Source organism: Zootermopsis nevadensis, unplaced genomic scaffold (genome assembly GCF_977971745.1).
Source record: "Zootermopsis nevadensis isolate Lab colony 2312 unplaced genomic scaffold, Znev_1.0 Znev_ptg000016l, whole genome shotgun sequence".
Lineage (NCBI taxonomy): Eukaryota > Metazoa > Arthropoda > Insecta > Blattodea > Termopsidae > Zootermopsis > Zootermopsis nevadensis.
Window position 1 is genome coordinate 3927797 of NW_028259148.1, and position 23447 is coordinate 3951243.

Genomic DNA, 23447 nt, shown 5'->3' on the forward strand with positions numbered 1-23447 from the left:
CATATGAACAGGATCCTTCCATCCTTTTCTCGGACTGGGACCTGTTCATATACGTTCTTGGCAGATGATCCAGAATTGGTTTGCCATTGCATTCTTCTGTGTGTGAATGGAGTAATTGTTGGGATGCCACGGAGGAAAACTCTGTGTTGCCTAGACCACGGCCTTGCCCAACACAAGTTATAAATTCGGGCACCGCCGGGAATCGAACCCGAGACCCCAGGATTACAAGGCCAGCGTTCTAACCGCTAGACCACCTCATCTTATTATTATTTAGTGTTCTGTCTGACGACAGGTCCATATGAACAGGATCCTTCTATCCTTTTCTCGGACTGGGACCTGTTCATATACGTTCTTGGCAGATGATCCAGAAGTGGTTTGCCATTGCCTTCTTCTGTGTGTGAATGGGATGCCACGGAGAAACCGGGGAAGCCCCCGGAGGAAAACTCCGTGTTGCCTAGAACACGGCCTTGCCCAATGATCTCATAAGACATGTTTATTATAATCAGTAGCTTACATACCAACAAATTCTTTAGCGATATAACCCAAGTTCAGTTCGCACTTGGCCATCACAATCTATGTTTGTAGGAGTCATCTCTTTATTATCCTTCTGTATTCTCAATTCTTCAATGCTGTACAGAGTTCCTGTCTTCAATGTTCAGTTGATCATAATCTTGATTTCATTATCGTAACATCAATAGTTTGGCCTTTGTAACTATGAATTTTTTCATTATATATCATAAATTCCCATCTGGAAACTTTGTTGCATACATAAATTATGAGGGGACGTGTTAGAACTGCATTCATCAATTGGTAAATAATTGTTTCATATACAACTTCATTTGTAATAGTTCAGAGATTACTGGGTTGCCTTGATTTCTTGTGTTAACGTAAAGTTCTAAAATATCCAGAGATTGTTCATGATAGTTTGAATGTACGTTTTCCAGGACAGTGGATATATAAAACCTGGCCATCACAATCTCCTGACCTCACTTCAATAGATTTTAGTTATAGAATGTGGTAAAATAAGTAGACTGGACCATTTTAAGCAAAGAATCGAAATCACTGTTTAATGTATAACTTAAGCTATTCTCAAAAATGGTGTAGCAATTAATAACAATTTTGTGTTTCATTCATGTTTCTAGCATTAATTGTTACAAAATTGCAGAGCTTGAAAACATTATGGTGATACTGGACTTCAAAGTTAATATATTTGCGTAGCATAAATAACTTTATTTTATGTTTCTTCGAGAAATTTATTATATTCATAATACATACATCGTTTATAACCTAATAAATGGGAACGTATATTTTCTATAGTTATTGGGAAAATGCATTGCATGTAAACTATTCCTTAATGAAAAATACAAGAACGTAACTTCTCTTTCCTGTTCATTACATAACCCAGTAATCTTTGACAGGGAATTCACTTCAGTCCACGAAGATATCCTATGCTTATAATAATTGTATCTTTATCTGATCTCGTTTGTTTTATAGTTTAGTTGTATATATTGGATATTGGGTACTGGGAACGACCCGTTCTTCAAGTGCCTGAGCACTGCGGGTCCCAACTTTTCGTTGTCTCGATATATAGACATTCGGTAGGACTCCTTGGATGAGGGATCGGCCCATCGCAAGGCCTCTACCTGTACACAGGACAGCACGACACAGAAAAAACATCCATGGATTGAGTGGGATTCGAACCTACGGTCCCAGACCGCGTGGCCACTGCGGACCCCTTAGTTATAAATGATTATGTTTTATTTCTAATGTTTTGTTCTTATCTTTTATGATCCACTTTCATTGACTAGATTTTAGGAAATGAATTTTTTAATATGTTCCAAACATCGACTCTTTTTTGTCAACAAAGTGGAGTAAAGAAGTTTCTGATTTTATTTTTCAGTTCTGTTTATGTTTTTCTGTTTATTACGTTGTGTCATTTATTTTAAGTTCATTTCTGTTTTCAGAGTTGCAGGAGGGAGGGATGGAGTTTCTGGTTGATGGGCTGAATCTGACAAAAACAGCAAAGAAGAAATTAGATAAACTAAATAAAATCAATATCCACTCACATGGTAAGAAACACAGTGGATGGCCTCTGTTTCATAAATGCTGGGTACGCGATGTGTACCTACGGGGATTATCCCGTTAGTCGTATTTGTGAACTAAGCTAGGTCAGCGTTTCTTAAAGGGTGTACCAGTAACTTTAGTAACACGTGACTTTGTACCATGATTAAATTAGTCTATGTGAAAACCTTATAAAATATGCGAATTGTTCCGTAGTCACGGTAAAATTTCCATGTTGTAAAACTTTATTGATTTCAAATACCGGTAATACTTTAAAGTCTGTATTTATATTGGCACTGATATTCTTTGCTTAAAGCCTAGATAATTTCAGCGTATTCATCTCGTGATCTGTATTTTCCATACAAATATTATTTTTAGAATCATTCAGTTGCAAGTACATATTATCCTCTAAAGCAGTGGTATTCAACCTGGGGTACGCGAAAATATCTTAGGGGGTACGCGAAAATATCTTAGGGGGTACGTGAAATTTAAATATATATATATATATTATTTTATGATAAACACTGAATAATCAGTAATGTAATTTATTTAATTTATTTTATATGTAGATTATATAATATATATAACTTGAATTATACACTAACAACTTTGGGGGTACAAAGTTGAAGAGAAATTATATCTGGGGTACGCGAAATTTTAAACAAAATATTATTTTATGATAAACACTGAATAATCAGTAATGTAATTTATTTAATTTATTTTAGATGTAGATTATATACTACGTATAACTTGAATTATACACCAACAACTTTGGGGGTACAAAGTTGAAGAGAAATTATATCTGGGGGTACGTGAAATTTTAAAAAATATATTATTTTATGATAAAGACTGAATAATCAGTAATGTAATTTATTTAATTTATTTTAGATGTAGATTATATACTATGTATAACTTGAATTATACACCAACAACTTTGGGGGTAGAAAGTTGAAGAGAAATTATATCTGGGGGTACGCGAACAAAAAAAGTTTGAATACCACTGCTCTAAAGTGAAATCAAGTCTAAGTTTTTTGACTATATCAGATCACTACTAATGAATTTTTTGAGTAGGAAAATATATGAGAATGATTAAACTATTATAAAAGATTATAAAATTTCGCTTGTAGCTTCACAAAGACAGACTTGCTTGACATTCGGAGATAAGGAGGAAATTCTTCACGCATTCCTGGGTCAGCATCGTACTCCAAAACCCTCAAATGACTACACTCTGTGCTCTTTGAAGAGAAAATTGTAGAAGTGAGGAACGATTGATTCCATTTTGACTGATGAAGGAAATAAACTATACGTCTTGCATTTGAACTTACAGAAATTATAAACTAAATTCAGTATGAGATTATTTATAAAGAAAATGTTGTTAAATGTGAACACTCTGGCGACATAAAAACTTTTAAAATAATTGAAAGTGTCCTGAGGACATGCATTTATAGGGGAAAGAGGATAGTAGAATACGTACATTCTCAGTGAGGAGTTAATGTATATGAGAGAGCGTTTTATCTGCAGATGGAAGTGAATCAGGTTACAGCATCAGTGAAATTAGAGGAATTTTTCTGTTTTTTCAGCACTGTTTGTGGCTGTTGAACATGGTCATGTGGACAGAGCACGCACTATTCTCGAGTCCACAGATGTTGATGTCAACAGGTAAGTACACACATTTCCTTATGATAGTCATTGATTGTCACAGTGTAATGGTTAGCATTGCTCAGTTTTTTCAAGCATACGTGCGTTAATACTCTAGAATAGTCTATAAATGTCATCCTGTCATTTTCAATCAACACTACCAACCTTTACAGTTGAAAATATTCATTTGCTGGTATTTTATGAATATAGTACAGGTAGCCCTCGATTTGCGCCGATTCAGAATAACGCCGATTTTGAAACCAGCAATTCAAAAAATAAAAAAAAATACTGTTATTTATAAAGTTTTACAATGTTTCTCGTACTGATTCTTATACTAAATCGTAATTCTCACATCGCTGATTTTGAAGAAAAATTATAAATACAGTCATCTCTGCAATTACGTATGTTTCGTTTACGCGAATTTGCTCCAATGAGATCGATGAATAGATAAAAGTTGTTTGTGAAATGCAAACTTTTGCATATGCGAGTTTGCTCTTACGAGATCACATGAAAGAATCGCAGACAATCGCGGGGACCAACGAATTGTCGATTGTAAGTGTATAAAATATATTTTTTAAATTCCAATTATTTTATTTACATTATTTCAGATCTTTAAATATAATGTCGTTATATTACTCGTCAATGTTTGGGTGCTGGGAACGCGTGTCATTGAATTCCCATTGATTTACTTTATAAAAGAGATTCAATTTACGCCGATTCCGTTTACGCCGGTTCGTCCAGGAACGCATCCCCGGCGTAAATCGAGGGCTACCTGTATATATGGCTATAGTAGTTAATATTGTACATTCAGACCAGAAGAATTTCTTATGTTTGAAGACAAACAAATAATAGAAGCTTACCCCATTTTAAATTGTTTAAAAAGGTTCCTAGCAGATGATAATTTAGAATCTATAAATTGTAATATATTCAAAACATGTTTCCCATCCCAAATCCCACATACATGCGATAAATAATAAAACATTAATTTCTGTTACCATCAGTTGGACAAAAGAATACTGCAAGTATAATTAAAATTAAATTAATTTAAGATCGTAAAATGTTAAATTACTTGTTTGTTGATTTTCAGTGTAAACAGTGACGGACTGTCACCACTGGATGTGGCGGTTCTAAACAATAATCGACAACTTGCCAAGATGCTGGTGACATTTGGTGCTCAGGAGGGAAATCAATGTGTGTATTCAACTTGTTGGCTGAACAAAATATGCTTTATGATTACACAAAACTTCATTGTCATCACAGTAGAAAGTAAATGCTGGACATATTTAAGAATTTTATTTATTTTTAGTCGAGAGTCCCGAGTCGTTGGGCAGTCACTTAAAGCAGTTATTAGCAGAAGCAGAGCAGCAAGTGAAGCGACTTGGCGGAGGTGTCGGCAGCGGTGAACAACTGACCTTGGACGAAACACCAGGTTACAACAACAACAACAATAATAACCACCATCACCATAACATCATCAACAACCATTCCTCCTCATCTCCATTTAGCGTGATTGGGAGCAGCATGGCAACAGCAGCCATGTCCGGCTGCGGCGGAGGAACTGATGCAGCCACGGACAAGCAGCTGTTATTGTGGGAGAGGAGAGTAAAGGGCCTGAAGAAGATGCTGCTCGGCTTTGATCAAGCTCGTGAGTGTAATTTTATGGGATTTGAGACTTTCGCGGCGAGCACAATCGATAAAATCTTCTCGGGCAATCAGCCGCGTTAACAGGCGACTTCCGAGGATCCGGTCACATCAGAACCCTGAAGATGGGATGAAAACAGAGTTTGCTCCCAGTATCTGATAAATTGAAAATTTCATAACATTTTTATTTTGTATCAGTGGATTTACATGTGTTAAACTTAGGAATATAGTTACAGTTATGTAGATAGTTTACTTTTACAGAAATAAGACAAAAAAAGGGACATAAGCTGTTTTAATTTAAAAAATATGACAATACATAAGTATCTTCCATACAGATTGTTTCCAAGAATAAAACTCGAAAAGTCTTACCTCGCCACAGTTGTATAACAATCCGCTCCTACCTTAACATGTTCACCAACCATGAGAAACATAAATGAAGTTTAGGTACAAACCTCTCATATTATCTTGTACGTTATGACTGGGAAAGTGTTTCACTGTAATTGAAATGCAATTTCTTATGTGCTATTTTCAGGACCCCCTGATGCACCATTCTTAGTGGCTGTGGATGTGACAGGTACACATTCTGTTACGGTTCGATTCCAGGAACCTGATCAGCAGGATTCACCCATCTGTACAAAGTTTAAAGGTAATCTTTATACATATGAAATTACTTGTTTATAATGTTGTAAAATAGATATGAATTTTGTTGGCTAGCAAACTCCCTGAAGCATAGCACTTCTTGAGAAGCTAATAGTACAGAATGGTGTAGGTCAGTGGACCCCAACGCGGTACCCGCGGGCGCCATGGCGCCCACCAAGGCTTTTTTTGGGTGCCCGCGTTGTTACGGAAAGAGGTTATACTGAATAATGAAGGCCGTTCAACCATGAACATTATAAAATCAAAGCGCAGATCTTGACTTATTGACGCCCATCTTGACGATTGTTTGCAAACAGCAACATCATCCTACACTCCCAAATTTGAAAAACTGGCCGATGAAATGCAGTGCCAAACATCACACTAACTTCCCACTTGAGTAATAATAATTGTACTTATAAAAGTATGTATCTTTGATTGCGTGGTTTCTTGTATCATTAAACGTCGTGTTGTTTTGTGTATTATTTGGTGTCCATATCTTATTTATCCAGAGAAAAGAAAATTTGGCTTTGTTAATTGGTTGGTGCCCGCCACGATCTCATAAACTCTCAAATGTGCCCGTAGGCACAAAAAGGTTGGGGACCACTGGTGTAGGTCATCAAAAATGTTTAGACTGTGTAGACCTACGTGGCAGAAATGAAGAGATACATTTCAAAGAAAGATCACTTTACTCATATTATTGTATAATGCTGCTTAGTGGCATGAAAATCCTTATTAATATGTCATGGAAGAGGCACAGTTACACTGTAAATAAAAAATGTAATGTAACATAATATTCTGTTTAACAGTGCAGTGGAGCTGTAATGAGAATTTCAGTCCACTGGCAGGTGAGAGAGAGATCCTTGATATGAAGCGTCTTGAATGTAACATCAGTGACCTTGCACAGGGCTGTAGGTACTACTTTAGGGTTGCATGTGGCAACCTTAAGGGGTATGGAAACTTCAGGCTTTCTAGTCCTGCTTCTGTGATTCCCTCAAGTAAGTTAACAAAGAAAATAGTTTGTTTTATGTAAGAAATATATTACATAGTTCTGATATATACTAAATATATATGTCTCTTAAGATTAGTTGTATCTAGATATAGTATACAAATGAGACTAGAAGAAATACTTCATAATGGAGCATTGAAATTCTTAAAGTATTTTTGTTGTTGTTTCAGAGTAGTTTGAATTGTGATATTGCACACTGCAGACAATCCTTCCACTTCTCTGTTTTTCAATGATTAGGGCTTAACACTAATATATTATATGCAGTTGCACAAAATAAGTTGGGTATTTCTGTCTTTCTGTGTGAGGCTTTTGTGTTTGTGTGTGTGTGTAATTTGTGTTGGAGACATTCCCATTTCATTTGTATTCTTGAAAAAACAACTGTTTCCATCCGCAGGCAAAAAGATAGGAGGTAACTACTCATTTGGGTCTGTTATAAAATGTTATCTCTAATTGTTCTGTACAATCATCAGAACTCTTTACAACTGACCTTGGTTGCACTATCTCCTGTTTAACTTGATCACCACCAAGGTCAATTCATTTTTCCTGTCAGCAAGTCAGACAATCCAAGAGGTGCAGATTCAGAAAGCAACCAAAGACCGCAGTCATCCTTTTCCTTTTAAATAAGCAATATAGTGGGTTCTTCAATTTATTTATTGGCAGTGCATTTATGAACATTCTTGTTTTCTTCATTTTATAAGAAGAAAATTATGATATTCTTTTTCTTGTTTTCTGTTAAACTGAAAACTTAACAAGGAATAAACTGTCAACACATCTTTAATTAACAAGAACATAGAAAATGGTGTGCTAAGAGTACCATTACATAAGTGAAAGAATATCAGTAAAGCATCCTGTTTACCCAGTCTTTATTTTTCACCACAAAGTTTTAGAAGGAGAAATCTATTTTATTTCCCTAAATTTCTCACAGAGTATTTCATTGATCTGCCATCTGTAGGTTGGAGAGATGTGACTGGCCGTGAACCAAGGTTTGCTGGACGACTCCATCTATTGGATGACTTGTTTTCCAAAATCTGTCACTCCAGGCCAGAATGTGCAGCAGAGATCAAAGTCACAACCACAACTGCTCAACCTGGTGAGACACCCAGTGTCCAGCGTCGCAACCAGCGCAGCAAAAAGACAGCTATAAAGCAACTGTTCACTGTTGCTTCCAAGTTTCAGAAAAATCTACGAAGGTACATGACATGGAATTGTTAAAATACTTGAGTCACTGAATCATTCGGTGTTAACAGTATTCAGGTCATAGATATGAGTTTTGTAATATTCTTACAAAACTGTTAATTTGTTTGTTTAATTAACCACCAACACAAGGTTAAGAATATAAGAATGTGTGGAGCTGAACTTCAATTTGTCCTATACGCCTTTGTGTTGTGGTGTTTAAGGATACGAATGGCTTCACATTTTTTTAAAAATTGTGTTGTAAACTTTGATGTTGAAAAACTCTTTTATTTGGAGGCAACCTGTAGTTGTTCCAGTCAAATCTTGATCATTACACTCTACAAGGCTGCTTATGAGCTTTGCATTATGAATATCAATGTATGGTAATTCAAGTGTGTGCATGAGCCCATCTGTTTTCCCGGTAAACATTTCTACCCCTTGATATCATTATATATCAGTTTTATAAAACTGTAAAATCTGTTTATGTTATTGAATTGATTGGTTCCAATATAGCCAGGGCCAATTTTAATAATTTCCTCTGTAATGCTCCCAATTGTCTGAGAACAAAAGTTATTTTCAGGAGCCCATTACCATACTTTCTTTCATAACCTAGTTTGATTTACACTAATATTGATTCAGTCTTGTGTGAACAGCCACATTATTGTTATTACAGAAGGTGTGGTCTTCAGGAACACAAATTGACCTATCTGCTAAATTTAATTGAAATTGGTCGGTTGATTCAAAAGTTTGTAGGGGTTAACACATGCACAGACTGCGTGAGCCTTCATAGAAGATTGTCTTCTTTTTGTATTGAGCTCTCTTAAGAAAGCAGCACAAATCATTATCATCATCATCTACTTTGTGGGAAAAACTACGAGGCCTTCACATAATTATTCCATTTTCTTGTGGGGTACTCTGGTTAACAATTTTATTACTCGCATGCTTCACAATATACATTCATTACAGATAATTAAGAACTGTTGTAAAGTATGTGACACTTATGGTGTGCATTCTTTATTGCAGAGGGGTTTTTCTGGCCTGCCTATTGTACCATGAAGATAAAGTTCTTGTAACGAACGAGGATTTCCTGCCAGTAATTGAAGTAGATGAAACGTACCCTAGTTGCATCTATCATGATTTTCATTGGCTTATGAAGGTATATTTATTTGTTAATTGTAGTGTCTTGCTTGCATTCATGATTGAATATTTTAGTCTGGCTTATGAATAAGAAACATTTAACTTAGAGATATTGGCATTTAGATCCCTGCAGAATGCCTATTAAAATTGTTCCGTCTGTCTTTCTGTTGATGTGTATGAACCAACTTGAAAAAAGGTGAATAGACTTACCTGAAATTTGATGTATTTTAGTTTTGGTTAAAATCAGACAATAATGGCACTTTACATAAATACCTGTGCGTGTTTCTGGACACCAACGTGACTAGGTGTGAAATCTTCAGGCTACGTTTAATGCCATGGTTACTTTATTACCTGGGATAAAGGTCAATTATTTTGCTATGTATACATTTCCTAGCTTCTTTATATGAAATCTGCCATCATGGTTAAGTCATTAGCACTTTTGCTTCACATTCAGAAGGTCCTGGGTTCAGATTTTAGCCAGATATTGGTTTTTGTCAGTCCCTCTATGCAAATGTTACCTAACACCTTTAATTGCACAACTTCTCTCCAGAGTTTTCTGATTCTCTTTCTGTGGTTACTTGATAGGCAACTACAGGGTGGGTAGGAAGTAAGTAGGCATTGAGAAATGGTTATAACCTCTATATTTCCAATGCAAAGATAATATTAATGCCTATTTACTTCCCACCTAACCTGTATAATGTACTTTTCTATTGTAAAACACTGTGCCCTCTACTGTTTCATTGACTGACAACTGTTTAACTGTTACTGACATGTGTCATGGCTTACATGCAGTGCAGCTGTCCATGCATCACACTAGCATACCAATAAACTGTTAACACCAGAGTTGAAGTCCAACCCAGTTAAGATTTGTTACAGCCTGTGATTATATTTCTATTTGTTGATAGTCTTATTAGCTTATACTGGTTGTGTGGGCAGGTTGCATGTACGTGGGATGATGTGAAGTCTCTCAGACAGGACATGGAACGTAGCCTCAGTTCATCAGCCGTCCACTTTCGTATCAAACTTCTGCAGGCAGCAGCTCATATGCAGGTAATTGCCATTTAAGTTTAAATTTTCTTATTGTAATTCAGCATAGCATATAGTCACAAACAATGGACATAATTACATATATTATAATGTTTAGTTCCTACCATGAATGTGTTAACTTGCATAGATCCAAAAAAAATCAAATTTTGTTTTGTAGTGCAAAATTTTGTTGCTTTATATTCAGGCAGCACTGTGTGTCCAAGATCTGGGTCAACTGTATTACAAACCAATGAGAGACTGTCAAGGGACACTCGTCATCTCCATAGTTAATTATGTACGTTCTCCAAAGACTGTATCAGTCCTTAATTCAAGATGGCTGCCACTTAGCAAAGTGCAGAAGAAACTTGCAACTCATGAAGAACCAAATGTAGGGGAGTTACTAATGGCTTCCATTCAGGTATGATAATGAATATATTAACTGTTATGTAAGAGATTTTATTTAGTGAAAGATGGACATATACATGGTTGTTTTTAGACTAAAGTGGCTACACACAATATCAAAACGAGGCATAAAGACAATCTTCATAGACCAGGTGCCAATCTTTCATGTTTTCAAAAAAGTGTGTATGCTGTTCTGGCATCAAAATATTCAACACACTACCATCAAGCCTCAACCACTAGGGTTGGATGCTAGTTCATCTCCACTATTTCCCTGGTGCCATTCCCGGCTAATTCATAATGGTAACCATGAGCTGTGCTAGGTTCACAGACATGCAGTTGTTTACAGTTGTGTTTGAAATTTTCAGGAGCAGATAACATACCATCAAGTTAGCAGCATCAGGCTAAGTCGTGGTCTGTACCTAGGATACCTCAAGATGCGTAGTTCAGTTGATCTGATCCAAGTTTTGGTTTCAACCAAGGCACCCAATGTCTTACCACACTGCAGAATTCGGGATAATCCCCATGTATCATCGTAAGTTCCAATACTCGGCAGTCTTCATTTTTATTCTCTTATATAGCAGAGCCCTTGTGAATGTCATTGCTGTTTGGAGGAAAAAAATTACTGATGCCAAACCCTCATTTCCACGATTGCAAGAACCACCCCTGTATCCTTCTCTGATCCAGATAAAGGCAGTCTGCAGTCTCATACCTTATTTAAGATCCATCTGTATACAAGTCTCCAAACTGCTTGCTTCCGATCAGATTTTCTGGTTAAATATTTTCTGCATTTATTATTTCCCAATATATACATTCTGTGTCCCACCCATCATGTAAGAGTCCAAGGTCCCATGTTACGTTTCTTAGTGTGAGATATTTTTATGGTAAAAGGCTGTTACCCCTACCCAACCCCCAAGTTGTATGACTGTCCCTTGTCAGTTGTCCACCATGATTACTCATGTAGTATATTCATAATTACCCTCTGTATCTGGTTGCTGCAGCCCCTAAACACAACATGAACATACAGCATTCTATGCTAATTATAATTAATAAGGAATGCGCTTAATGTTGTCACTTGGCCACTGAAGTACTTCTTTTAGATCAGATGCTGATTGGGTGATATTTCCTAGGCATCTGTAACATTTTTTTGCTTTATAAAATAGCGATACAGTAAATCAGTAAAACTTACGTTTTGTTATTTATGTTCCAAGACTTACTTTAAACTGTTCAAAGTTCCTACAGCAATGAATACCTATATGTATTTGAACTGTATAGTCTGTAATGAGAAATTGAAGAGCACTTATCAGATGTGATTTGGCTGTATTGATGTACACATAATTGAGTAAAAGTAAAATTAATCTCTGTAGTTGGGCATTACATCTTGCAGACTTATGGTGGTTGTAGAAGTAAAGATTCTTAACCTTGGCACTAGATGTAGGTCAGCCAAGGTTGGTCAATCAGTAGTGTCAGTGGGTACCACAGATCCTTGCCCTGAGGATAAAGCACAAAGTGAAGGTTGTACAGAACCTGCAGCGTCTGGATAAAGTAGCAACAGGAATCTACCTTGACTCAACCCACTTTACTGACTGAGCTGTCATACATAAGCTGTCCTGTCATATGGTTAATACTATTCTTCACTTATACCTACCCTTTGCTGTCATAGTGAGGAATGGGAATGGCTGAAAAAACAAACTGCCTGTCACAAATCTCTCGGCTGCTCATCTAGTGAGACCCTGAGTTCAGCTTCAGGTGACGAGCAAACTGGTAGTGAAGATGGACAGCAGGTTGAAACATCTGGTGGTGGGACAGAACAACAACAGGTGTTTGTAGAACTCGTGGCTGCTACAGCTCGACGGCTCTTCTCCTACATGGAAGTTAGCCTCCAGGAGGCACTGACCCACAGGTAGCATGATACAGCTGCTGAATGATAGTCATAATTGTATCAGCGTAATTCATTTATTTATAACAAGCAGAAATTAACAAGGCAGTCAGTAAATTTTAAAAAAAATGTCTTGTATGTCACTGCATAACATTACATAACATGCCACGCTGTTGCAAAATAATGTATGGCCAGTATATATAATCTGAATCAAAAGATAATTCATTATCACTGAGAAAATATACCAGAAACACATTACACATATTAAGCAGTAAAAGTTAAGAAAATAAATTTGCTGTGACTTGGCATATTTTCATTTGTCACACCACTGCCTTGCTGTGTCACAGGTTGTATGATGCAGAAGTTGTTGATCTGAGCCCCGAAGTGTCGTTTCTCATTGTGGTGCCACGTGCTGAATCAGCATGTGCTGTCCCAGGACAGACAGAGGCCTTGTTGCAGCGAGGAGATCTCATAGCCTTGCCTGTTCAGGTGTTTGAGATGGTGCACCTAGGCACTTACCAACGTGATGTCATCTCACGCTACTCTCGACTGTCCTGCATACTGGAATTGGACACTGTACTCGCACATCATAGCCACAGGGAGGTGTGTACTTCCAGTACTGAAAAGTTTCATTCTATGGGATTTTTATGCATGGTCATTATCTTATTAAGGTTACAGCTGGCTAAACACTGTGGGAGACCAACCATTTAGAGGTTATGAACAAACACATGTAAAGACGCACACTGTATTACTTAAAATTCTTTCATCTCTCCAGTTATTTCTCCTTCTGTGCATCTGTTCTGGTAGCTAGGCAAAAATTGATATCTTTTTAATAATTCATAAATAATTTATGCCCACTGCTTGGCAACTGTTTAATGCACAAAACAATCATTATGCTGTACCATGACAATGAATTATAGAAAATTGGTCAACAAGAATATAATACGTTCATATGTTTGTCATAATAATTGATCGATCTCATTATTTCAGTAGTTTTGTATATTGGATTTGTCTTGGACATGTAGGCCTCAAACTTCATCAACCTATGAAAGAAAGGCCTACATACGTTTAATGTTAGGTTTCCTTATTTGTGATGAACATAGATAAAGTAGATTAGTTTGTATCGTTCATATTCCTCCCAGGCTTTCTCATCATCTGAAGTATTAGCAGCAAAAGACCGTCTCGCTCAGCTCCAAGACTTCCAGTCACAGCTGAATACTGCTTGGAAAGGTGTTCGTTGGCTCATGGACGTTCTAACATTTGCAAGAGATCGTGGAAGTGGTGGTGGGAGTTCAAGCAGTTGTTCTTCAACTGGTGTGACCATGAGGAACCTATTAGCTCTCAACTGGGGCTCATCAGTGGAGCAGGGAAATGATACAGAGTCAAACTGTAATGGGAAGGGTGGGGGAAGTTGTGGAGGTGGGAGTTTGAAACGAAGCTTGCTTCAGTTACCTCCAAGGGATCCAAAACTAGTGAAATCAAGTGCAAGTCGAGGGAGCTGGCCAGGTCCAGGTGTCAGTCCTGGTAGTGTTGCAAGTTTCCTGACTGCAGAACTGAGTAAGAGTGAACAGCACCTCAGTACAGGAAGGAATATCAGCCACAGCCAAAGTGGAGATGTCAGCACTAGCAACGCTGCATCCACCATGTCAGATACAGGGAGTAATAGCAGTTTCCCAATGGCAGGTGAGTGTCAGGGAACTCATTTAAACACTAGAAAGAATTTTTGGGTCAGTTGTAGGTAGCAGAAGCAGGAGATGAGGAGGAATTGTGTATAAAGTAAATTTAATAAAGTATTGGTGTACGGATAAGAGTGTTTTGTATCAAATGTCTGAAGGGATTCGTTGTGGCTCCTTTAGACATAATTCATCTCTGATGAAAGATAAAATTAATAAATTAGGTAAGTCAGAAGATAAAATAATCTGTAATTTATTCCTTACAACAATTAAGGCCACTTAATGATCAGAGGTAACTTTGTTTTGTCTGCAACAGGTGTCACTCCTCGGTTACCGCCATCCCGAAGTGAAGACACACTTTTGCTACAGAAGCAACCTCCACCATCAATACGGACTCACACGCGGACACGCTCGTCTACAATAACAAGTGGTGGTGGAAGCATAACCAGTGGAGCTAGTGTGTCAGCATCAACATCACCACTGCTTTCAACACGGGGAGCATCTGGTGGCAGTATGCACTCCTTATCATCATCTGATGAAACTACAAGCTCTGCATCTACATCAACTGTGAAACTTCCAACTGGGAATAAGCAGGGTGATGATCAGGAAGATGTTACCAATGTGGCTGCTGTTGTTCCTGCACCTGCACCAGGGATACTGCAGGTATTCTACGCATTTTTGTGCTGAAATGCAGAAAGCACCGTCATGATTGTGTGTTCATGTGCATGTGTATTTCGCCCCAAATAACTTCCAAATCAGTATATATTTTAATTAACATTGGTATGATGATCATACCCCAATAGAAGTAACATGAATACTTTGAATTTAACAGAGATCACGTGACATTAGGCAGGGAAAAAATGCATAATGAACAGTTTCATATTTTGCACTCTTCATAAATTATTATTACTGCCATTATAGATTTGTCTAATTCGTTGGTTAAATATACCTTAATATTTGGCTGCTCAGGTACAGTTAATACTGCAAGATTAATGCGGAGAAATGTTGTAGGTATATGCAGCATATGAGACAGGCTTGGCAAGTGGAACGAGTCTGAAGCTCCATGTGACACCATGGACAACAGCCCGTGAGGTAGTTGACCTGGTGGTGAAACAGCTCAACATGGCAGTGGTGCTTAAGGGTAAGGATGGACCTATCTATCCTAGTGACAAGCTCAAGAACTTCTGTCTGGTAGCTGTTATAGGTGCTAGAGAACGCTGTCTCAGAGATGACTTCAAACCACTCCAGTTGCAAAATCCGTGGAAGAAGGGAAGACTTTATGTAAGACAGAAACAGGATGTGTTAGCTGCACTAGAACAAAGTTCTCATCAAACTGCTTATCTCTAGCCAAAATGGACTCAGGCAAATAGTGATTGATTGATTGGTGCTGATCTGTGCTATTTAGTCGTGGTACTTTAAGTTGAGTTACAGACATTCGTAACAACATGAATTCCTGGCCAAGAAAGTTATCGTAACATCTAAACAGGTCGTTGCAATCAGTGATGGAAGTGGAAACCATCAATAATAACAAAATAGTTGGCTGGTTTGCCACTGTCAAATAATGGCAATGCAGATGTTGATAAATCTGATGAAGTTTGAAAATGTGTTTGTGGTTGAATGAAAAGTACACAGATTGACAAGCACTATTGCAGGTGTGAAAAATGCATTTCCTAACTATTATTACAAACACAGCTTCGACAGATTTAGAAGTTTGGTTCTGTGAATTTCAAATGACAGTAAGTTCAGTGATGAAGCCAAATAATATAACATCTCAAAAGGCCTTTGGGTAACATTCCACAAGTTAACAGAGTTAGAAAATAACAAAAGTATCCATTTGAATGGGACAGAAGGATTCAATGATATGCATTTTTATAGGTTTATAAATATTTTTAAAAAGTACAATGGAATTTCTTTTATCATTCTCATAAAACATTATTTATTCTTTAGTTTCTGTTTTTGTAGGTTGGAAAGATTCCTGTCATAGTATTCAGTTCAAGGACAGAAGATTGTGTGAAGGTAATTTGCAGGAGGAAGACATAATTTAGTGGATTTTACTCAGTCTGATGATAATATTCATTCAAAAACCTTTCCATCACTGAATCTGTGACTTCTGAGATACTTTCCTGCAGATACAGTGATACTGTTTTGACAGAAACTGGATACCAAATATTGCTGGGTGTCAGTCAAAATTTGGCTAATAGTATGCCATATAAAGACATAATAACTTGGAAGTATTATAAGGAAGATGTTGTGTTCTCAACCCTAGATCACGTAACACACAATCTTACCTAAATAATAGACTGGAATGAATGAGATGATAATATGGTTTTATGTTGATCAAGTGAATAATAATAAACCAAGAACCTAATGGAGTTAGCCAAGATACATTATGTGATAAAATACAATGTCAGGAAATACAGCCCATACAAAAACATTGTTTTGGCATGGCCATTAAGACAGTAGTTTTCAGTTCAACATTTTAAATCCTTTTACCTCAAATATAAAGCATTTATATGGTGTACTTATCCATTTTAACTGAAACAGGTCAAGAGTGAAGTGTTGTGATACAAGTGTAATGACCTTTTATTGTTATTATTAATATTCAGATTTTGAATCCAACAAAATTGGAATGAAAGTGCAGATGTAGATTTCAGACTTGACAGTATTAAATCCTGTAAGATTTAATTCACGATGTAAATGCACTTTGACAAAAATGGTTATGCCCTTTAACATAATGGCTACAGTTTACAAATGTTATAATTCTGGCAGGCCTTCTGAATTGTGAAACACCACACCAAACATTGAGTGCTTTCTTTCGTTGTATTGTGTTCCTCACCTTCTACCAGTGTTATTGTTCATATCGTCATTGGGGTTAGGCACCCACAGTATTGGAAATAACATGAAAGTTCAACAAATGAATGGATCTGGAAGTTCTTCAGTAAACAGATAAATCAAACTCTGAAAAAAAAAATTACATTATTGAATATTTTTGAATTTGTATGTTTAGGAGCTTGTCTTTTAACCAGTTTCTGCTTCATTCCTGAAGTGGAATACCTGCGTCAGTATAGTAACTAAGGTAGAGGCTGGACAACAGGAGTTCAGTTCCTCGCATGACAGGATTTACTCATCAGCAAAATATCCAGACTGGCTCTAGAGCCCACTCACCCTCCAATACAGTGGGTACTGGTGTTCTTCTTTGGGAGATAAAGTGGCCAGATAGTGAAGCTAAGCACTCGCATCCATTTAGTGTTCAGTTTAATATATGGAACTATGCATCCACATACTTATACCTCTGCATGGCAGACAATTTTAACTAACTTTCATTCATGGATCTCTCTCTCTCTCTCTCTCTCTCTCTCTCTCTCTCTCCCTCTCCCCCTCCCCCCCTCCCCCCTTCTCTCTCTCCCTCCCTCTCCCTTTTTGTGGAAGTGGGGGGTAGTAACCTTCGCTGTGATTATAGACACTATCACAGTTTGTAGGATAAACAATGGATGGTAACAGTTATCAGGAACAGCAGCAACAGATAATTTACAAGACTTTTGAAGACACTGGTACAGCTGACAGGCTTACAACTGCACAGCTTTCAAAATAAACAGTACAGAATAATAATGACACTTTACTATGACTAGTTCAACTTTTGGAAATAGTATATCGATATACCAATGAATGTTAACTGCGTGAGATGTCTGAAATTAATGCAAAAGTTCGTGAAAGTAATGTAGTCACATCAAGTGTCTTCTGATACACAAGCCTTTTTTACTGGAGTCAAAAAAGTTTCAGAGTTTGAGAAGAAAATCTTTTGCGAGCATCCCATTGTAAATTTCGAAATAGACAACTGTCCTGATTTTATGCACAAATGAGACTGCAAAAAAATCCAAATTGAGTTGTAAGTAGCCAAATAATTTAGTTTGAAAAAAATATTAATGAAAGATGCTTATTAGCTCAAGTGAAATTAAAATTTCTGTCATCAAACTAACTGATAACATTATGGGTGAGTTCGTTATCACTCCTGCTTCATACTCAGAAGGTTGCAGGTTCAGATTGCAGACTAAAGACTGGTTTATGCTAAGTGAGATTTTTGTAATTCTCTTCAGTTCCTCCAGACAAATGCTGGGATAGTGCTTTAGGGTAGGTCATGATCTGTTCCTTCCACATACTTTCCAATTCATTACTCACTTATCACCCTACAGTTAATGCTGTTGAAAAAGTATTGTTGAATAAACAAAGAATCAGTTGACCATGCTTTCATTCCTGTGAAATAGCTCGTGCTCAGGCTTGTGTACATAAAGGTTCAGCTCTAGTCACCTCGACTATGGCAGCTATCATGTCAAAGATTAAATAAACCCTTGTGAATTGGCATTATTTTTAAAAGATCATGATTCCTTCAGAAGTCGGTATAGGAAAGATCAGTTTAGATTTTCAGCATGAGTTTTACAAACAAAATAGAAGACAAATACAAGTCAAACTTTTGGCAGTGTAACATGGAAACATTTTCTGCCACAACTCTTACATAGTAGACACCAAGAACATAGCAGAATAACCAATGTAAACAAGATTATTTCTAAGAATTATTCAGATCCTTTTATTTTAATTGTAAAATGTCAGTAGAAATGAAGAATGACAATTATGCAAATTCTATTTATTATACTTCAAACAGAATATCCCTTAGCTGTGTACAGTTCAAAGCCCATTTAAATTTTTAAAATCTTACAGAGTTCCACATGAATTAGCATCCTTAGATTAAGTATTTCCCATATCTCTGTAAAGAAATCTGTTATCTTAGAAATATGCCTATAGATGAATCAGTCGTATTGTATCTGCGATTTTAACACCAAAATGGAAATATCTACTCTCAATTAAGAATGAAAATGTTGTTGTTCTTAAATTTATACTTCACTTCTCGGCCCCTTAGTTTAGGCTCTGTAGGAACACAGAGCCCCTCTCCCACACGTAATTAAATAGCATTGTCTCTCTTGCCATTATTTTGGATTGTGACATAGGTGATTGTATTGTAAGTGTTCATAAGTCTTTCATAATTTTGTTTGTGCAGATGTGATTCTGCAATTTTGATAGCTGATTTATACATTATGGTGCAGTTACTTGGCTTTCTTCACTAATTGGATTCAGACATCATATACATGTGCATTAACACCATTCATTAGAATCCATATCAAAAAGAAAATCATTATTCCCTGTGTTATTTCATAGTACTTGTTATAAACATTTTCTTTCAGAATTCTTTTGAGCAAAATTTGTTTTGTTTATTCTGTAATAGTAGAATTGTATTAGAAAATTATTTATTGTAATGGTGTCAGTATTTGCTGTGTATTGATATTATAGCAAAGATAATTTTTAATGGTGTCCTAATTATTAAATGTGTAAAATTATCTTTGTCATACCAAAAGATGCCTAGTAATACTAACCAAATCTTTCATTTTATAAATGCATTTACCTATTGCTTTACTTGCATCAAAATGTTGTCCTGGATGAGGACATTTTATTTGGGCTAAGGGTGAATGATACTAATGATATAATGACACATAAAACATCGTAACATACTATATAGAAATATGGATAAACTTACTGAAGAAAATTTGTTGAATATAAATGGACTGAATATCTTAAAATCTAATTTAGAAACAGCCATTTTTAAGGTAGGAGATAAATATAATTATAACTTCAGGCTATAAAATTAACTGAATACAGAATTTCAGAACTGATAGTGTTTGATATTCCAAGTCAGAGCAAACATTCCTCACCCAATGGAAAGTACAAAGAAAGACTGATCAGTTCATGTAATTGGAGTGTTTTCAATACAGATTTCATGTTCATCTTTCAGATATAATAAAGGTGTTTAATTTGCTAGTATATGAAAAGAGTCCAGGAAGGACAACTAAAATCATATTTCATTTAACCTGATCTCTAGACTGCAACATGTCAGTAGGGGAATTCTAACAAGAGCCAATATGATGAATTTTGTTACATGCAGTTCCTGTATTAGTGTGATACATATATATTTTACCTTTGCATCATTTTTCAGTTCCTCTGCATATTTTGAATGTACTGTAACTGCCAAAAGAAGAAGTGTAAGAAAGAGATTCCAAGGATTTTATAAGATGTATCTAAGTACTGATGTTGTACAGGTATGGATTTTTATTTTGTGTATTTATTTAACAAGTTTATATACTGAATAATGCTTCTAACTGAGAAAGAGTAATGCATTTTGTAACAAATTAAAAATTAAGATAATTTAAAAATAACAAATAGAAATTATTATTATAAAAATGATCAAGGAAAAATGATGACTTCATATTTTACATTAAAACATTTGGTGTTAATAATACTGATTTAATTTCAGAATGAAAGATGTAATTGCGAGCAGCATTAGACACTATAAAATGCATGGAGTGGGGGTTATGAAAAGTATTACACAAAAGAAACCAAGTAATTCACATTCTATCATAAGATAATTAGGAATTTCATATAAAAGAGTACATCACAATTTTTTTACAGTGGACCTGAATTCTAATTGTATTTACATATATATTTGAACACTTCATTTTCACTTCTCTTTGGGTCTCAGTTTATAACGATGAAATTTCACAGAATTGCACTGTCGAACAAGGAAACAATATTTGTTCACGCAGCTTAGTTTGTATTCCCATAGTTTTAGTGTTGTATCAAAAGAAATATTTTATCATTTGCTGTAAAATGTAATTGTAATGATATTCAGCATATGAGCAATGCAGTGTATAGTGATATAATCATCAAAAAGTCCCTGTCAGTCTCTTTTGTACCACTTACCGAGTATGCATGAAACTGATGATATAGCATTGTAAGAACCCCATACTTACATAAGAGAATCTAAGTTACTGATACCCTCAAACATGGCTGCTTAATGACAGACTGATGGTACCTGAATCAGTATAGCTTACCAGAAATAATCATAGTCTTGAATTGTAACATAATTTAAAATTGAAAACACTTGCTGTGAAATATAAATGAAATACTTTTGAAACAATAAAATATGTTTTACACATAGTCTTCTATGATGTTTGAAGTTATTTGTTCTACAAATACTGAATCATGATCACATAACAGTTTGAGACTGAAACATAAATATTACTGATGACATCTAATAAACTCAAATTTTCCATGGCTAATGATATTCTGTTTTATATTGTGTCATATTTGTTGACATTTATAGTACAGAAATATAATTCTCATAATAAATTCTACATAATTTAAAATTTCAAAATCATTGTATGTTGCTTGATATACAGATAAATGATACATAAAGTCTGATTTTTCTTTGATCATTATTGACTGAGATGTTGATAACATGAGCTTTCTTTACATCATGGTGAATAAAGTGTGATGTTCAGACCCTGCTCTGATGTTATTTAAGCTCTTTGGTTTCTTCATTTATGCTTCTTTAAAGCATAACTTCTATTTGACATAGAATCATCTTTTCAAATTGGCATCCAAGTAATCATAATTTAGTTTTTTTACAGTATTTTAATGCTACAGTCAGTTGGGGCATGCATATTTAGAACAATAATATCACACCAAAGACCTCTTAGTTTTTCATATGATATTCTATCGATAACAAAGTCTAACCTCTTAACTGCTCACATATAAGACCTGTATGTCCATATCAGAAAACTTTCCCCTGAGTAATTATTAACATCCGTATTTCTGTAAGTAAAAGTAAAGGTGTCCCACTATATGTCAGGTAGGTGCTTGGGGGAGAGGTTCTACAGCTCCTACTCATGCAACTTAACATATATGTGTTTATGTATATGAGTAAGCCATTCTGAAAATGATTCTGCAAACAGAATTAGGAGTGACACCATAAATGAAGAAACCTAAGGAAAAACATCAGTCACACTCCTGTAACCTGATATGACAAAACCACTGCATGTAGTGAATCTAATGTGTCCCCCACAAACATTAGAAGCATGTTCAAGCACAACTGGATATTATATAAAACTGTCCATTTACATCAATGAAGTTATTATATCAATTTACAAATCAAAATTTAAAGATAAACTGAAAGAGAAACATAATTATTATATACGTGTTAAAAGAATAAACATATTAATGTGGCATTTTATATGTAATAAAATATAGTAAATGAAAATGACATTAAAATGTGTGTATTCTATAAAATTCACCACACATATTTTATTATTTACTTAAGTTAAGCATAAATGAGAACTATTTGTGTATATGGTCTGTTACTGTTGAGAAATTACAAGTTGCTCTAATAACCCTTTTATGTACAGTTTGTTAGAGGCAATAAAATGAATGTTGCATAATTTTAAAAGAACATTATGTTTATGTTAAGTGTGTGGAATGAACCTTGTTCACATCTTTGCTGAAACAAAAGTTCCTTGTCAGTCCTTTCATGTAAGTGCCAGGAAAGTACATTAACCGGTGAATTAGGAGTTGGCATAAGTCAAGCTTTACTTATTACCAACCGAATGAGGCAAAAAAATATATGTGCCAAGATTGTAGGACAGAACTTTTAATGTTTATGTCCAATTTCACTGACTTTCATCAGAGCAGATCCTTCAATAAATGCAAACATTACAAAGAAATCAGATGAATGATGTATTGGTATATGCCATAAAAGGTGAAAATAATTTCTTTTATGTTGGTTCCCTAATACATTTTGGTTATTTCAAATAGGCAGTTAACCACATTAAAATGTATGTCCTATCCTTTCTGTAATGGGTTTAAAAATAGTTAACCACTCCACTGTACTAGAAAGGACAAGCTTCATCCTCTGGTTCCATAATTCTTTGCCATGTACCACATTCCTAAAATGCAGTACATGAAATCATATATTCTCCTTTTTTAAGCAAATATATATAATGGCATTCATTTTTTGTTGTGCAACAAGACATTACTTTTTTTAATTTGCATATGCTGCTTTGTGGAAACTGCACTGAAACAAGACTGTGTAGTGTAAAGCTGTCCCACTATACGCCATGTAGGTGCTTGGGGAGGGGGGAGAGGTGGTATAGCTCCTACTCTGAAAACCTCAAATCTTACAGATGTTAAAGCTTTGTAGCTTTTGTAATACTAGAGCAGGGCGCTCCTTTCGGAGCTCCTGGGGGGGGTTGGTCAAGTTTGTAAAACGCAACCAACATCTGGAGCAGTGATCATGCGA

At 35.7% G+C, this 23447-nt stretch overlaps 1 protein-coding gene across 8 annotated transcripts in view; it reads left to right on the forward strand.

Moving 5' to 3' along the window:
* The window catches only part of wake (ankyrin repeat and fibronectin type III domain containing protein wide awake), a 42332-nt gene extending 19731 nt beyond the window's left edge, over positions 1 to 22601 (forward strand). For all 8 annotated transcript variants that reach the window (XM_022082775.2, XM_022082777.2, XM_022082776.2 and 5 more), the window contains 16 exons: positions 1965 to 2069; positions 3642 to 3720; positions 4787 to 4890; positions 5006 to 5344; positions 5873 to 5986; positions 6783 to 6971; positions 7935 to 8172; positions 9179 to 9311; positions 10229 to 10342; positions 10524 to 10736; positions 11086 to 11252; positions 12381 to 12620; positions 12944 to 13199; positions 13739 to 14279; positions 14586 to 14932; positions 15281 to 22601. In XM_022082775.2, coding sequence (XP_021938467.2) covers positions 1965 to 2069; positions 3642 to 3720; positions 4787 to 4890; positions 5006 to 5344; positions 5873 to 5986; positions 6783 to 6971; positions 7935 to 8172; positions 9179 to 9311; positions 10229 to 10342; positions 10524 to 10736; positions 11086 to 11252; positions 12381 to 12620; positions 12944 to 13199; positions 13739 to 14279; positions 14586 to 14932; positions 15281 to 15616 — 3515 coding nt within the window. In that variant the 3' untranslated portion in view covers positions 15617 to 22601. The remainder of the gene's footprint in view (positions 1 to 1964; positions 2070 to 3641; positions 3721 to 4786; positions 4891 to 5005; positions 5345 to 5872; positions 5987 to 6782; positions 6972 to 7934; positions 8173 to 9178; positions 9312 to 10228; positions 10343 to 10523; positions 10737 to 11085; positions 11253 to 12380; positions 12621 to 12943; positions 13200 to 13738; positions 14280 to 14585; positions 14933 to 15280) is intronic.
* The last annotated feature ends 846 nt before the right edge of the window (positions 22602 to 23447 follow it).